General features: G+C 33.3%; 1 protein-coding gene across 4 annotated transcripts in view; it reads right to left on the bottom strand.

The window, feature by feature from the left end:
• Positions 1-16,063, bottom strand: part of SCN7A (sodium voltage-gated channel alpha subunit 7) — an 84,443-nt gene that overhangs the window by 35,544 nt on the left and 32,836 nt on the right. For all 4 annotated transcript variants that reach the window (XM_079134425.1, XM_079134428.1, XM_079134426.1 and 1 more), the window contains 4 exons: positions 12,399-12,605; positions 10,128-10,197; positions 7,801-7,942; positions 6,250-6,456 (listed from right to left, as the gene is read on the bottom strand). In XM_079134425.1, the coding sequence (XP_078990551.1) occupies positions 6,250-6,456; positions 7,801-7,942; positions 10,128-10,197; positions 12,399-12,605 (626 nt within the window). The remainder of the gene's footprint in view (positions 1-6,249; positions 6,457-7,800; positions 7,943-10,127; positions 10,198-12,398; positions 12,606-16,063) is intronic.

Genomic DNA, 16,063 nt, shown 5'->3' on the forward strand with positions numbered 1-16,063 from the left:
TCATTCAATATCAGCCAAATCTCCTTCAATTTCATAAATAGTAGAGTTAGAGGAGATTCAAACCACTCATACTGCATGCTGAGATTCATCAGGAAAATGGTAGACATTGTGAATCTACAGAGCTTCATTTACTCATGTAAAAAAATTTTGAAATGATAAGCTAAAACATTCAGGTTGTGAGATTAGTTTACTTACTAAAATGTACTTTTTCAGAAAATATATTTTAGCCAAATTACAAGGTTACACAAAATAGAAGTCAAAATGTATATAATTCCAAACTTCCATGAGATAAAGAGCAACAGAAGTAAAAATTCATTACTAAGCCTGATAGGAATTTTATATTTATTTTATTTTATGTTATTTTTATCACAAAGATGATATTTTGTGATACAGTGCAGAATATCTCAATTAATTCCTGAATTCACAGGAATTACTTCTTATGGAGTTACTGTTCAGATAGCAACAATGTTTGTTGGGATCACACCAATGAGAAATAAATTATCCAGCAAAGATAACTGCTATGTGTGAAAGGGAAGTCAGCAAGAATGTTACTACTACTCAGTTGAGGCTCAATTCTTTCCTAATTTAGCTTGAACTATGAAGATATTTTAGAATATAAAAAGAATGAAGCACATACAAGTTTAGTAATATATTTACCTTGACTGAGTTCCTTACAAATACTGGATGAATGCCCACACTTTGGCAAACTACTAAGGATATAGCTATTTACAATGCAATAGCTTTTTTTTTTTTTTAATGTAAGAGTTGATTTCCTGATTACACAAAATAGAAGTTATAACTTGCCTGAGCTTTAAACAACCCCACATCACAATTAGACTGAGGAAAGGGACTAGGATTCTTCTTTTCATAACTGGTTTAAATTTTCTTTGTTGGGGACTCATAAATGAGGAAGAACACAGGCCTCTTCTTGCACTTGGCCTGCTCTTCTCGTACTTGCTCTTCTGATACAGTCACAAAGGCCCTGCTAATGCTCCAACTCATCCTGCTCCTTTCTCTATTTAGCCTGGATGCTCTCTGCCACCTCTCAGCTCAAGTGTCAGCTTCTAAAAAAAAAAAAACCTTTTTGACTCAGACATCATTTATTAAAGGCTCTCAAAGCATGATGTCCCTCTGCTTTATTGCACTTGGTCCATTTTAATTAATATTTTTAAAAATAGAGGATAATACAGTGAATCACAATGTACCCAGTATCTAGCCTCAAGGAATTTTTTCACTTATTTTCACCCTATTTTTTTCTGAAATATTTTAAATAAAATTCAAACATCACATAATTTTCAGAAAAATCTTTTAAAAAGATATTTATCACAGTTTCATTATTACAATCAGCAAATTGGTAATTCTTTAATATCCAACACCTAGATCATACTATTTTCTTTCATTGCTCAAAAATATTGTTATAGTTGAATTGTTTCAATCAAAATACAAACAAGGTCCCCAGACTGTATTTAGTTCATAGATTTATTAATTATCTTGTGATTTTTATTTATTTTCTCTAATATGATTCATTTTTTAAAGACACTGTATGACCTCTAGTATAGAGTTTTTCATATTCTTTATTAGACATATTGTGTCCTTTCTGTGTAATTTAACAGATGCTTCTCTCTTCTGTCTTTTGTGAATAAAGGCAAAAGGATATACCAAAAGGCTGACTAGATTTAGCTCAGATCTCAGTAAGAATATAATGTACATGGGGCATTGTGTTTTCTATTCATCCTAATTTTTTGTTCCAGAGATACAATTTTATGTTTGTGACAATTTTATAGTTTCTCTCCCCATCAGACCAATAGCTTCCTGAAATAAACACTGTATTTGTATTTATTAAAATATTTTCATCTCCATTTCTTAGTTGAGTTGGAAACAATACATTAATTACTTGAGCTACAAAGATGTCAGTTTAGATGTGAAAATATTTTTTAAAATATTTATATTACTATGATTTTAAATATCTGATTCTCTTCCTGAGGGTTTTGCCAGTTGCAAACAGTAGGAAAGTTTCAGTTGCACACTGTGTAACTGGGGGAATGGTAGTGTCTCAGTGTTGGGCCTCCAGAACAAGGCAGCAAAGTAGGGAATGATGGGTTCTCCTCATTGTTGAGAAGCCTGATACCAGTGAGTGCAGATCACAATTAGAATGGGAACAATGAGGATTAAACTTGAGAATTCATGAGAGCATTTCATGTATCTGTCACACAAGCTAATGATTAATTAATTTGCTATTACTATTATTATTGCTCATGTTGTTTTAATTATGCATACATATGGTCAAAGACTTAAGAATTTTGTACTGATGAACATTTCTCCACTGGAAAAATGGTGCCCACTGGCTCTTTATAATCTTCATTGCATGTGAATTAAAGTTGACAGTGTACAACCATAAAAATTTTAATATTGGGTTTATATTATGGCTAGTTCTATATTTTCTTCTTTAGAGACAAAAACTCAATTTTCTCATATGAGATTTTGGGATAATTCCTATACCTCAAAGGGTTGTCATGTGGATAACATGATCATGTATGTAAATCTTCTGGCATAGAATTTGGCACAGAGTAAATGAACAATACATGTCACATGATATAATATTATATTGTTATGAAATAATTTACATCTGAAATGTGAGTTTATTTAAAGACAGATTTTTTTTCTATAAAGATCAAACGTCTTTAGTGTGGATTGTTGAGTGTGATAGTTTGGTTAAAAGCTATCTTTGATACCAACATATTATGATAATTTTATTAATATTTCCTTATACAAATTTTTATGTTGCTTAATATAGTCTAAACATGACAATATGCTTTACATGTATTTGTTTCATTTGGAATTCCCAAAGACCTATAAGACAGATATTATAATTATATATATCTGATATATATAAAAAAGTTGAAGTTTAGCAAAAATGATAGACTTGGAAAATATCATACAGCTATTAAGTGGCTAAAGTGGATTGAAATCTGTATTTATCTCATTGCAATATGACCTGCAACTTTCCTATCATGTGGGAGTATGAAGAATCTAAGCCATCTGCCTATAATTGCAGCATTGGAATTGGAATCTAATTGATCTTTAATCACATCAGTCATCTAAAGAATCCTTAGCATGTTACATTTTTAATTCTTCTCTCCCAGTATTTTCTTATATATAAAATAAAATAAATCTTAAGAAAATGTTTATTAACTCTCGCTTCCCAGAAAACCCTGCATGACAAAATGTTCTAAGCCTCTTCCAGGAAAAGAAATTCTTTAAAATTGGAAGATTTTAATTAAAACCAGGAAGGCTTTATGTGATCCTAAGTAGCAAAGTGAAAGGAGATATTGGGAAATATTCAGTTCTTTCATAATCAGAGCTAATAGAACATTTCATCGTGGGATAAGAGAACTATTGTTATACTCTTGGATACATTTGTGGGTGCCCACAAGTCCTTGAGATCCTGAAATGCCACTTCAGAACAAATTACGTATTCAGCATATCATTCAGACACTAATCATTCAATCTGAAGGACCCCGGACTCATTTTGGACACAGAAAGCTTCTGTAATTTGTTTTTTTTTTTCTGTGACTTACTCATGAGTGATAATAGCCTCCCTTTTATACGTGCTTTCTTCACAGAGTCCATACTTGCTTCTTGCTCAATGGTATGTACGTTACAGACACAAGTATCGATCAAGCCACTGGATATGATCGCACGTCCTGTCATTTAGGCTCCACCTTTGGATACAGTGATTTTGTGGACCTTCTACATTAATGGTGCCTTAATTTAAAACATTTATATTTGGGGGGGGAGTTAACACTGTCCCCATTTTGATTTAGAAGGGAACTTTGCTATTAATGAACCACACTCCTACACATCCCATTTGGTGTCAGAGTATAGGTTGGCCCTTTCCTTTTCTCTATCTCTTATCAGCTTTATGTGGAAGGGTTCTCAGGTATGGCTCCTCTCGATGTTTTGTCCTCTGCTTCAGCCCAGACCCTTTCCTCATTTATCAGAAAAGGGAAGAGCTGTGAGATTGCCTGAAAAATAATAGAAAGCTAACTATCAGTAATGTGAAGAGAGAGCCTACAGAGTGGGAGAAAATCTTTGCCACTCATACTTCAGATAGAGCGCTAATTTCCAGAATCTATAAAGAACACAAAAAACTCTACACCAAGAATACAAATAATCCAATCAACAAATGGGCTAAGGAAATGAGCAGACACTTCACAGAAGAAGATGTACAAGCAATCAACAGATATATGAAAAAATGTTCAACATCTCTAGTGATAAGAGAAATGCAAATCAAAACTACACTAAGATTTCATCTCACCCCAATTAGAATGGCAATTATCAAGAACAAAAGCAACAATAGGTGTTGGAGAGGATGTGGGGAAAAAGGTACACTCATACATTGCTGGTGGGGCTTCAAATTAGTGCAGCCACTCTGGAAAGCAGTATGGAGATTTCTCAGACAGCTTGGAATGGAACCACCATTTGACCCAGCTATCCCACTCCTTGGCCTATACCCAAAGGACTTAAAATCAGCATACTACAGAGATACAGCCACATCAATGTTCATAGCTGCTCAATTCACAATAGCCAGATTGTGGAACCAACCTAGATGCCCTTCAGTTGATGAATGGATAAAGAAACTGTGGCATACATATACAATGGAATGTTACTCTGCCATGAAGAATGATAAAATTATGGCATTTGCAGGCAAATGGATGAAATTGGAGGATATCATGCTAAGTGAGATAAGCCAATCTCAAAAAAACTAAAGGACGAATGATCTCGCTGATAAGAGGATGAGGACATATAATGGGGGGTGGGAGAGGTTAGCGTTAGGGTTAGGGTTAGGTTTAGGGTTAGGGATAAGGAGGGTGGTAAGAATGGAGGAAGGAAGGACTGTATAGAGGGAAAAGGGGTGGGAGGGGAGGGGGGAAAGGGAAAAAAATAACAGAATGAATCAAACAACATTGCCCTATGTAAATTTATGATTTTTAATAATAAAAAAAAAGAACAAAAAGAAACAATCTAAAGTCAGTATTGGTTTTTAAGAAGACACAAGCTATGGCGAGGTAAAGGGTATCACAGCGGGTGGGGTGGGGAGGGTACACACCTAGGTATAGGACTTCCGTTGGAAAGGGATAGGTTGGTAAGTGCCCCATATTTAGCAGAATGAAGGCTTAGAGATCAAGACTCAAAATATGAATTGTGGAGGTTAACTACTCTGAATTCAAAACAGTACATGAGACAGGTCTACAGACACAGGCTAAAATGAGGAATGAAAGTAAGATCTGAAAAATATTTGGAGAGCCAGAAAAGGGAGGCAGGCTGAGCAGAGGATATGGGGAAGATCGTGTTAGGGTATACGGGCAATGACCCAAAGTGACCAGATCCGCTCCTAGCAGGGGCTTATCTTCAGTCTTGGGCTGTGTGTAAAGACAGAAGATGACAAAAAAAAAAAAAAAAAAAAAAAAAAGAAAGAAAGAAAGAAATCTACTTCTGGCGGCTTTCTTCAGTCCTATTCTTTTTAGCACATTTTCAGCACTACTCAGATTTTTAAAATTGATTTTCCACAACTTCATTAATGTTATTCCATAAGAACTTGCATACTCACAGACTGAAATTTTTTGCTATGAGGCTAGTAATCTGAAAAATATTCAAATACAACATTAATTAAATATCAGAGCAAAAATATTTTTAGTTTTTACTACTCATGGATTTAATTATTCTGTGGGTAAAATAATTCCCTACATTATGAGGCACAGTGTATTTCCTCTTGAAGTAACTAGAAAAACCAGAATTTTCTTTTTTTGTGATTTTGGTACTGTGCTTTTAAATATTCTTTTAGTGCTTCACGTTTTCAAAGTTATGACAGACACTATCGCTTTTGAGTTGAACACAGACATTTTCCCAAGTTATTTAGAGGTGTTGGATGAACTAAATTTAAATTAATAAATTGTAGCTGTATTGGGAGAAGTTCAGTTCTAAAAACGTCTAATATCCACAGTTCAGCAGCAGCAACAATGTAAATTTTGAAACAAAAAAGTACATAAATTAAATATTAAAACATGTTGGTCACTATAACATAGCGTATCAAGAAAGTCAATTCATGTTTCAATTTCTATTATTGAAACCATTTTGATTTTTTGATTACATTCACACACAGATACGGGCATCAGAAAATGATAAACTCCAAGACCTTGAAACAATACCTCCAGCATTGTGATTCTCAGGAGTATAAAAAAGTCATACCTCAACTTCTTCTCTTCCTTCTTGAAGTTGTTTTATAGGCTGTTGAAATTTTGGTTCCCTCTTCTTAGATTTTCCAGCAGTTGCATGTTTTCCTTCTTCATAGACCATGGCAAGTGTGCCCAAGAACAAACTTGCCAAATAAAAAGCAAACCAAAAGCTGACCACAACAAAAAATATCATGTAGCTCTTCCCAGAAGCATAAAGAATCTAAGAAGAAGTGGAATGCAAGAAAAAGGGGAACATGTTAATCATCTTTAAGTATTCTCTTATTTTTAAATAAACAATGAAATTGAAAAATGAAACTAATTTAGTAATAAGTGCAATATTATCACAAGACCACTTACGTACTGGCTCTCTCTGAAGAAAAAAAGAAACAGTTCTTCAACTTTAGACATATCTATGATATAAAATATATGCTACAAAACCAAGGGATTAAATAATTTGATTAATTTAATTAAATTAATTTAGGATGAACAAAAATGAACAAAACAGGGTTCACCGTTATGGAATAGAATTGCATTTAACGGAGTAGCTAACATTTATTGTGTACCTGACATGTGAGTTTGTGGCATGAGCCTGAAGGCAGAGAGTAGGAAACTCAGTAGGGTACAACAAACAAGAAATTATGAGAAACTCTGATTTAGGAAACAGCAATATTTTTATTCATGTATGTGTGTATATATGTGTATAAACTCAAACAGTTTAGATAGTACATACTGGGATATTGCTAGAAGACAAATCTGATGAAGTATGTAGAAACTAGATCTTAAAGGGCACTATTTGTCATGTATAGGGAATTCAAACTTCATTCTATGGACATTTAGAAACCACTAAAGGAGTTTTAGAGGGAGGATAACATGCCAAATTTATTTTAGAAAAAAAAGCTCCTGGTGTTATGGAAAAAAACACCAATACTTGTCAAAAATATTAGGAAATAACAATAAAAATACTAATATAGCAAAATTTGAAAAACAGTTTAAATAAAGAAAAACCAGAAGGAGTAGTTGGGGGGAAGAGAGGAATGAAGGAACTTTGGATGGTGTGGAGGAAAATAGGGTGGGAAGGGGTTGGGGATGGAAAGATAGTAGAATGAAATAGACAGTATTATCCTATGTATATGTATGATTACATGAATGGTGTGAATCTACATTGTGTACAACAATAGAAATGAAAAGTTGTACCCCATTTGTGTACAATGAATCAAAATGCAGTCTGTAAAAATAAAAATTTTAATAATAAAGAAAAACATATTATTTGTAATATGTATTTCTTTTGTCACAATACAGTTATACTACATGTATGTTTAGTTAGGGACTATGCATACTGACTGTGGAATTGTTTTGAAGATTAAATAAGATAGCACACACAAAAGCAGACCTGGCATGGCAGCCAGCTTAGAGTTTGACAGTCACTAATTCTGGTTCTCTTTTCTTCTGTTTTCAAATTCTTCTCCACATAAAAATTTAATGAGTTGTCTTACATTTGATCATTAGTTTAGAAGGGAGTTTTTGGCCCAGTTTTAAGGGCAGTGAACATTCTCTCTGTTCTTACCTGGTGATAAAGTGCTTCAGGGTAATCCTGAGTCATTAATCGAAATAGAGCAAGTAAAGCCCACCCAAAGTTGTCAAAGTTTGTGTAGCCACGATCAGGATTTATGCCAGCTTTTACACACACATATCCTTCAGGACACTGACTAAAGGAGATGAAGAAAAAAAAATGCTTATTTTTAGGTGACTTTCAGATTATGGCCAAATCATAAATATAGGACATTTGCCCACGAATGATAGTGGACTCCCCTTTCCATAAGAAGTAATTAGTCTTCTCTCCAAAACTTTATAGCCAAAACAATGCATATGATTTTAAGTTGATGTACATGAATATTGTTAATCAAGCTAAAAAAAGGGGGTCCCCAAAACAGTTTTTGTGGTCTTTATTTTTTGCATCAATTCATTTAATATAAATGACAAAAACTATACTTTTATCAGGTACAACATGATGTTTGGAAATATATATACATTTTGGAATGGCTAAATCAAGCCAATTAATGTATGTATCACCTCACATATTTATTTTTTATGGTGAGGATACTTAAAATCTAATGCCTTAGCAATTTTCAAGAATACAATATACTCTTAACTATAGCTTTGCTATTCAAAATCAAGTGGGAAATATCTAAATGTCAAAATGAAAGTGCAACTGTTAGAAAATGATACCGATAAAATAAATATGCAGAGGTTGAGAGTTTAATTTTTCAAATGCTCTCTCCTCAAACCCTTAGATCATACTATTTAAGGGCGAGAAAACATTTATCACATCAATAATTGATAAGCGTAACTTGCACCTAGGGAGGATGATCAGATTAACTAATAATTTTCTTTCTTTTCAGGGAGTCCTCAAACTTTTATCTAGTGAGGCAGCTGGATGTTGTGGTGGATTATTATAGTATGGTGCCATAAGTCCTACTTCCTTCTTTCCAAGCCCTTGAATAGTTCCCTCCCACAATTTGGTCATGTCATATGTTTAGTATTTGTTAATGGAACAAGTAGGGTTTTAAAAAGTACTTGTACTTTGAGGTTTACTAAATTGCAGACCCACAGAATATGAGCAAATCAGCTTTTGTTGCTATATTGTCATTAACTCATGAGGTAGTTTACCATGTAATCAAGTATGATTGGTACAGGTGAAACATTCCATGACATTGTCTTCTCATCTTGAAATATATCATTGTGTTCTATATATTCATCCACAGGTACCTTCAAAATGCATTTCAGGTCTTATGAGAGTTAGGGATGCACATAAAAAGAGTTGAAGTAGGATGATACAGACACAAGATGGTTTCATGAATTGGATTTGAGAATATCATGGAAGCCCAGCAGCAACTGAATGAAAAGATTTGTGCTAAGTGGTGATAAAAGTGTGAATCATCTGAACTTAACTAAGCTATAAAACTAATGCTTCTTCCCCACAAATGCCTTTTGTCAATATCAGACATGGGTCCTAATGAAGAGTGGAGCCTGTGGATGAATGTCAAGTCATTTCAATTATGCAAAGCAACATGGGGAGATCCTCAAGTTCAACATTGCTGAGAAGTGCTCTGTTTCTACTTTTTTATTTGTTCCATTTGAAATTATAGGAGTATAAGACTTGAAAACTTTGTTATCTCACTGATCAATTATTTATAGTATTTCAATAACAATTTTATTAATGTAAATTTTAACCCTAAATGACATACAAGACATAAAAAGTGAAATCACAGCACATCTTTAATATTTATGTTCTTTAAAAACTTCAAACCAAAGAACAGATTTATATTGTCTTTCTTGGTATTTCTTATCTCACGAGGGCAGGAACACACTGGAAACAGATCAGACTATAGTTGAAGTTCTAGTTCTTCAATCTACTAAGTTTTAGACCTTGAATAAATCATTTCTGTAAAACTGAATGAATACTACCATATTGTATACTTTTGCTATGATCAAAATTCATATGCTGAATTCTTATCCCCACGTTGCAGCATTAAGGGGTGGAGTTTATAATAAATGATCAGGTCAGAGCAAGGCCTCACGAATATGATTAATGCCCTACAGCAAAAAAGGTACTTCTACAAGCCAATAAGTGGGCCCTTGCCAGACAACAAATTTGCTGGCGTTTTGATCAGAACTTTTCTGCCTCCTGTGAGGAGTAAATTGCTGTTGTTTTGGGAGATATATTTTGTTACATACCTCCCAAAGGGACTAAGAGAACTTCTTAGTCTGATTTAGATAATAAAATGAGATAATGTAATCAATTGGGAAGCAGCAATAAAAGGAATAATCACTCAATAAGTACTCTTGATGGATGTTCCTGACCTGAAAGAAGAAAACATTAGCACCACTCACCCAGCATCTGTTGTGTTGCCACAAAGGAGAGCATATTGTTCCCCTTCCAAGTAGTAAAAATTCTCTGTTTCTGGAAGATAAGAAAGACATGATGTTCTGTGTCTGATCTTGATTTAGCAGCTAATTGGACCTCCATAGAAGATGAGCACCTCTTTACAACTGAGAAGGAAGCAGCAAGTGTCTTGATCTTTTTTACCTACTATCTGATGGACATGCCAAAAGGCCTTTGAGAATGTGAAGCTTCACTGCCCTGGTAGTGAGAAGCTCCAAACAGAAAGGGGAAAATCTCATTCAAAATTAGAGTTCAGGAAAATCAATAAAACTGCCAGGTATGACCAGAGTTCTAAAGGAAAAAATCTCCAAGATTATATTGTTTGAAAACGGAGGACCTTTTCCCCTCAAGATTATTCCTGATGAGCTATGTGAGCAAGAAGTCCAGATTCCAGTATCCCAGTGTGTGATTTACATACTCTTCTCATCTTGAGGCTGATTCTACTACATTGATCCTACAGTGCCATCTATTTGTCACCATGTCTCATAATTTCAACCACAATTCTTGCTAATATAAGTCATAGTCCACAAAATTTATCCAGATACCTTAATCTGTCAATCAAACTATATCAAATGTAAATTGTGTATTTGTAGATAGTAGATACCAGGTCCCATGGTGGGAACATCTTGTTTAGGAGCATTGGCTTTTGATTTCTGAATTCAAAATACATAGACCAAGCACATGGGATGGATGGATGGATGGGGAGATTATACATATGTATGTGTATGTGTGTGTGTATGATTTATCCCAATTCAACTAATGTGACTTTAATTTGCCACCTAAAATAATTGTAGAAGAATTTTCAAGTTATAAATAGTTAAGTAACATTGATCAAGTTTTCTGAGTGGTAGTCACAAAGCAAATGAAAGTTGACATTAGTAGCACTGAATAATATAAAGTATTCTACATGCAAAAACTATGATATATCAATTGCATTAAAATGTTTTATGAACAAAATATTTTCTGTAGTTCTTAATATGTCATTTGAGGAACTGGAATAAATAGAGTTGAATAAATTTTAAAGTGGTAATCCTTAAAACTGATATTTAAAATTATAATATTGCATTTTAACAAATACGAAAAAAACCTGGACTCTGTTTTCTTAGCAATAACCAGACAAATAGCAAAATTGTTTATGGTTAGGTAATTAGCATATTTTTGGTCCAACATCCAAGAAAACAATTGCTATTTTAATTAGAATCTAAGCTTCATTTCCCCTTGTCTTCACTACTAGATTTAGATGATGACATAGATACAAGATATTCAAACATTTCACAAACTCATATACTAATAATTTTGTTACTTGCATCATAATCATATTATGCAAGAAAACAAATAGTAAAATTTGCTAATATGTACTTTAGAACTTAATATAATATGCAAATAAATTAATATAGCACAGTTACATGAGATTTGTTAATACATTATTCATAATAGTTGAAAAATAGGTTTTTATTTTTCCTAAACAATGTCAGGAAGAACTTGATAATCTTAATGTGAGACAAAAATGCAATAAAAAAGCATGACCTGGTGAATATGGAACAAGTTTTAAAGGCAGCTTGAGCTTGGACACAATCCCAGTTTTACTACCTAGTGGTTACAATGCCCTAGAACATTCGCTTAATTTCTCTGCATTCCTATTTCATCGTTTGCAATAAGGCAGGGGATATTATCTTTTCTCAAAAATTATGATGAATATATGAGGCTAAACATGTGAATAAAAGCTAATCAATGTTTTCCTGAATTACTGTTTTATGACTAAAATATTTTCATTACTTAGCAAAGTAGAACCCAAACTAAATGTGCAATAGTAACTGAAATCCAACAATAGTAAGAATTCATAATGTAGGAAAGTTTTTTATTTTTAAGTCATCTCAAAATTTTTAATGATTAAATTTTTATTTTCAATGAACTTTATTGAAAAAGGTTATATTATGAGGCTCATACTTTAACCTCTTTCCAATAAAATTGCAAATTAGACTTACATTATTTTAAAAAAATAATATTTGAAAATTTAGGTTTCCCTGATTTAACTTATCAAAGATTTGGAACTTTGCTATCTTGATCAAAAACAAAAGCAAAACAGACTCAAATTAATCATTCACATAGTCACAGCATTTAAATAATTAGCCCCGAAGTTGAGAGTTCAAACTTCTGTGAAGAGTATTCTGCCTTTAAGAAAGTTTTCATTTTTGACACAGATGACAGGTGATTCTTACCCCGAATATAATATGGGTTTCCAGTTCGGTTGTGCAGGGTTTCATTCTCATTTTCTTGGGGCCATCGCAAGCATTTATGCTTCAGGTTGCCCATGAAGAGTCCCATTCCAATTAGAGAAAATATGCTCAGAAAAAACAGAGTTAGGATAATGGCACCAAAAAGTTTCTTCAAGCACTGGATCAGGGTCTCTACAAGGGACTTCAGGCCTGGAAAAAGGAAGGTGTGCTCTGGTTAGAAAAAGAAATCTTAGTAAAGCGCCATTGACAAATACCTCTGAGGGCAAATGCATGATCCATTGAAATCAACAGATTAATTACCTAGATCTAGCAAAGTGAGTAAACATCAAACTTTGAAGTTTCTGTATTATAGCTAATTTATAACATCTGATGAAATAATTCAGATACAATATTTACTTATGATATTTTGTTTGTTTTTTTTCTCTTGACTAGAAGAAAAACAGCTTTCTCTCCTTTGCTGCTTGTCATGCCAGCCAACTGTGATGACAAGTACAAGCAAAGATGTAAAGTCACAAATCAAAATGTGCTGTAGATGCTAAAAAAAGAAAGTGTTTGAAATAGCATTATTCTATACCATTCTTTAATTTTATAAGAATTCAACTTTGGAGCTAATGAAATAAAATGTGTGACAATAAATTTAATGATTAGTAATGAGAACAACACAACTGTGATAAAAGGTAAATTTTGTATAAGAGGTTTCCTAAGTGAGAATTCCAACTTAAAGCTGGCTTTATTTAAGGATGTTCATTTTTTTTTCAATTATTAAGTAACATATGCTAATTCTGAAAATATAGGAAACAAGAGAAAAACAAAACTAATGTAATTATCCTTCGTAGTGGAAGCTGCTATTAATATTTTGGCGTGTAAATTAACTTTATTCCTCTCCCCTTCTCCTGGTCTTGGCTTCCTTTCTTCTTTCCTCTCCTGCTTCACCATCTGGCTGCCCTTGCTCTCTTCTTATTTGTCTGTATTAGAATCCTAATAGCTGCTCAATTCAACAATATAGGAGAGAATATAGTACTCTGTGACAATGACCAAGTTATCAATATTTCTAGGCCTCAAATTTATTAGCTATAAAATGAGAACACTATTTCTTTGCAGCCTTTTGGCTAAGATCAAGTGTAAAATGAGAGCACTATTTAATTTATTATCATGAGAATTGAAAATCAATTTTCTATTTTTTTTTTTTTTTTTTAAACAGTCTTGCTCTGTTGACCAGGCTGGTCTCGAACTTCTGGACTTCAGTGATTCTCCAGCTTCAGTCTCCCAAGTAGCTGGGACTAGAGGTGTTTGGCATTACACTTGAGGACTATTTTGATTTTTGTATATCTATATTTCCCTTCAAATTTACTGTGATTCCTGCTTTGAATAAACATTAATTTCTTTCCCTAGTATTTTCAAAAAAAATATATCTGTTTTAGAATTTCTGTCAAATTTAATTGTAGTTTTGAACCAACATGTAAATCTCTACATAAAAAAAGTAAGACAGAGCTGCGGGGGGGATTGTAGTTCAGTGGTGAAGTGCTTGCTTAGGATGCCCCAGGTCCTGAGTTCCATCCTCAGCACTGAAACAAACAAAGCAACAAACAAACAAAAAACTGTACCTACTCTAATTCATCTATAGAAGAAAAGAAAATGACCTATTTTTCCCATTTCTCTATTCCCATCTCTGAGTTTTTGTTAATATAAACAGACCTAATTAATACATTATTATATATTTTACCAGGAAACATTCAAATCTTCACAAGAGCTTAAGAGAAAAGTTAAATTCATTCAAATAGGGAGTTGAGAAGACATGGATGAAAACATTGAACTTAAAGGGGAAGCAGCTCTAACTAACAGGGTGTTGCCATTCAGGAATGTGGGTGGATCCATGCTGAATATACATGTGAGATAATTGAGATTTTAATGGAAATTACCACGTTTTTATAATGTTGGTATCTATTTGAAAGTTTTCTAAAACACAAATTGTCATTAACATTTTTTATTAAATTTAGAGTATTTTATTTTCATATTTTTTCCAGCAATTTTTCAGAACACTTGTAAAAATTAAGAAAACTTGCAGGAATGAGAATATTTTTCTGTTGACTTCACAAGTAATGAGGAGCAGGTATGAAATTCCAGTGCCACAACCTTCTGACCACAGTCCCCCACATTCTGAAACTGCCTCCTGATATTTAGTATCACCTTTACATAGAATCTGTTTCTCTACTTTATTGCTTGTAGGGTTCTTATTTTATTATTCTTTAATACTTAATAAAGTTTCATAGTATAAGTGTATCTTCTATTTTTATTTGCTAGTATCAGATGAACTCTTTCCATTTGTAAAGTTTTCCTCCAGTTAAGAAATTAAAAATTTAATTTTTGCTTGGTGTGGTGGCAGGTGCCTATAATCCCAGCAGCTGGGGAGGCTGAGGCAGGAGGATAGAGAGTTCAAAGTCATTCTCATTAAAGTGAGGTGCTAGGCAACTCAGTGAAACCCTATTTCTAAAAAAATAAAAAATGGAGCTGGGGATATGGTTCAGTGGTTGAGTATCCCTGAGTTCAATTCCTGGTACCAAAAAAAAAAAATTATTTTTCTCATATTTTTAAACAATTTTATTTTTATATTTATCCTGGCCTCTTTTTAAGGATTACCAATTATCCATAAATAAAACTTAGTTTTCTCTCCTTCATTAATCCATCTCATTTTTGGCTAATACAGAACTAGTGTTTCTTTACACAGTAAAGATGTTCTTTGATGTACTGGTAATAGTACATTTTACTGTTCCTATTTCCATTGAGTATTCCCTGAGAGCATTACATTTTTATAACTATTTTTTTATCTTCAAGCTATTTGTATTTGTCTATTTTACTAACTTATTTTTATCTTCTACCTGAAAAAGTCTGGGTTTCCTCCTGTTATGAATACAAAATGGATGATTTCTTTTGCTTGTTCCTATCTTCATGAATATTAAAATACTTCTCTCTGTATTGCAAAATATTTTTATGCACTCCATATTGCTGGCATGTGCCGGTGTATTCTCCTTTAAAAAAAATGCAGCAAGAGGTCCTTACCAGCTTGCATGCTCCCAACTCTGGTGAGTGTGTTCTTGTATTAGCTTAAATTCAACTGATTTCTTTTATAATGCTTACCTCTAACGTTAGATGAAGATGAAAGTGATGTGATTTTATGTTCTGATAATTTCTAGGGAGCTTGAGCTGTGGGTATTCTTACAAGGTGACTCGTTTGCCATGCCACAGACCATCTTTTGCTAAGCAACTTTATTGAAATGTAAGGCAGAAACCCTAGAATTCATCTGTTTCATGTGTACAATTCAGTGTTTTAGAATATTCACAGGTTACAAATATGCTATGATCTTCATTCTGTTTTTCTGTTTTGCTCATCCTGGACTCTTATGTATTTATTCATTCAGAACGACAATTAAGAAGATGTTGGTGGGCTCCTGCCAGTATATATTCAGAACAGAAGTTGTAAATTAGTCCTCTGTACCTCCCATTAATATGATCACTTTACATGGAGTTCCAACCTCCCTGCATTTTGTGGCACAGGAACTGCATCCTATCCAAGCACTTAGAGCAAAGAGGAATTTATCTTATTTCATTTTGTTAATTTCAACTGGTTTCTTGATACAACAAGGAAAAGA

The sequence above is a fragment of the Sciurus vulgaris genome, assembly GCF_902686455.1.
Source record: "Sciurus vulgaris genome assembly, chromosome: 3".
NCBI classification, from domain to species: Eukaryota; Metazoa; Chordata; class Mammalia; order Rodentia; family Sciuridae; genus Sciurus; species Sciurus vulgaris.